This window comes from Austrofundulus limnaeus, unplaced genomic scaffold (assembly GCF_001266775.1).
Source record: "Austrofundulus limnaeus strain Quisiro unplaced genomic scaffold, Austrofundulus_limnaeus-1.0 Scaffold144, whole genome shotgun sequence".
In the NCBI taxonomy this organism is placed as follows: domain Eukaryota; kingdom Metazoa; phylum Chordata; class Actinopteri; order Cyprinodontiformes; family Rivulidae; genus Austrofundulus; species Austrofundulus limnaeus.
Genome location: NW_013952546.1, coordinates 1,161,000 through 1,162,541, shown reverse-complemented (window position 1 = coordinate 1,162,541; position 1,542 = coordinate 1,161,000). Strand labels below are relative to the sequence as shown.

Below are 1,542 nucleotides of genomic sequence, written 5' to 3'. Positions count from 1 at the left end.
GTATTTTTACAGTCTTTATTTTACAGTTAAATATATTTTTATCAAATAAAGTCTAATGTTACAATTAATCAGGGATCCCTTTAAGTCCATCCTCTTTTGCTTATCTGATTTAAACTTATTTGTCTTCCATGAACCTCCATCACACAGTTTTTCTAGCGGGGAAACTACATCAATAAAAATACGAGGGGTTGGATTTTCATTTGTGCAATAAGACAAAACAGTCTTGTTTTCAAGAGTTTTCACCTTAAAGAAATTAGTTAAAAACTGATGTTACAATACAAAGAGTTGGATGTTGTCTAATTAATTTTTATATATTAAGAAATATGTTTAAAAAAAAGGTTTATTATTAAAAAAACACACACACACAAAGTACCGAAAATTCATACTGTTATGTACCGGTACCGATTCCTTGGTACCGGATATTGGTACCGAATCAATTCAAATGTCAAAGGTACCCATCCCTAATTGTTTGTATCGGAATATTTTCACGATTTCACTTATTTATACAAATATTTACAGTTTATACTGGTCCAAATTAGCAGATGCAACTAATCAAAACTTATAATTTACTGCTCTTTACAATGCTGACAAAAAGACTATTAGGCAGAGTTAAGTACAAKGTGTTGGTTTCCCTCCCTGCTATAAAAGAGTATAAAACCTTCAGTTCAAACTTTGAACAACGTTTCTAACAGAGCTGGGTTTTCTCGGGTTTAACCRGAACCCCTTTGACCTACATTCATTGTTTTCTCTGCATATATAATCTTCAACACGTCCTGTACCTGAACCAGCTGAGCATGTGGCCAGCGTGGCCCCCGTGCCGACAGTTGTGACACCAGGTGAACCAGTTCTTGAACTGGGCCAGTTTGTTCTCCCTTGTCAGGTCCACTTTCTCATCCGACTTTCCCGTTCCTGAAGAGAAACAAACAGAACTCTCTCACGGGTCTGAATYCTAATGCTAATGTTTTCCAGCTGCTGGCGTCTCTCACCTGAGCAGCCGGAGACAGGTGTGCCCATGTTCATGAGGCAGAGGGCGCAGCGGGGCAGCGGCTTCCTGCAGCCGGGACAGCTGGTGACTTTGGACTTGGTGGGCGAGCCGCTGACCCCGTACTGACTGAAGCCTCGGCCCTGGTGAGGTATGGCCGAGCAGCTGTAGGAGATGGACTTCCCGCAGAAGTTGCAGCTCACAAACACCTGCCAAGAACACACACACACACACGAGGTCGGCTGATAAGAGGGTGAAACCAWCGTCCGCCTGCTCACCAGCTGCCAGTTTTAAAGGGATCCCTGATTAGTTGTAACATTAGACTTTATTTGATAAACATATATTTTAACTGTAAAATAAAGACTGTAAAAATACTGTTGGCTGTTTAGTTTTGTAAATTTTTAAAAGTACATTTTAACATGGCCATTTTATTTACATGCAAAGCATTCTGGGTAAATGATGACGTGGATAGGTCTGTGATGCTGCTAGCGAGCTATATCCACCCTGAAGGTTAATCTTGGACAATTTCTGACGATTGACTCTTTTAAATGAAACCAGAG

At 40.2% G+C, this 1,542-nt stretch overlaps 1 protein-coding gene across 1 annotated transcript in view; it reads right to left on the bottom strand.

Moving 5' to 3' along the window:
• mios (missing oocyte, meiosis regulator, homolog (Drosophila)) overlaps nt 1-1,542 on the bottom strand; it is a 16,824-nt gene that overhangs the window by 2,907 nt on the left and 12,375 nt on the right. The window contains exons 10-11 of the mRNA XM_014016403.1: nt 987-1,191; nt 780-909 (exon numbers count right to left, since the gene is read on the bottom strand). Of these exons, the coding sequence (XP_013871857.1) occupies nt 780-909; nt 987-1,191 (335 nt within the window). The remainder of the gene's footprint in view (nt 1-779; nt 910-986; nt 1,192-1,542) is intronic.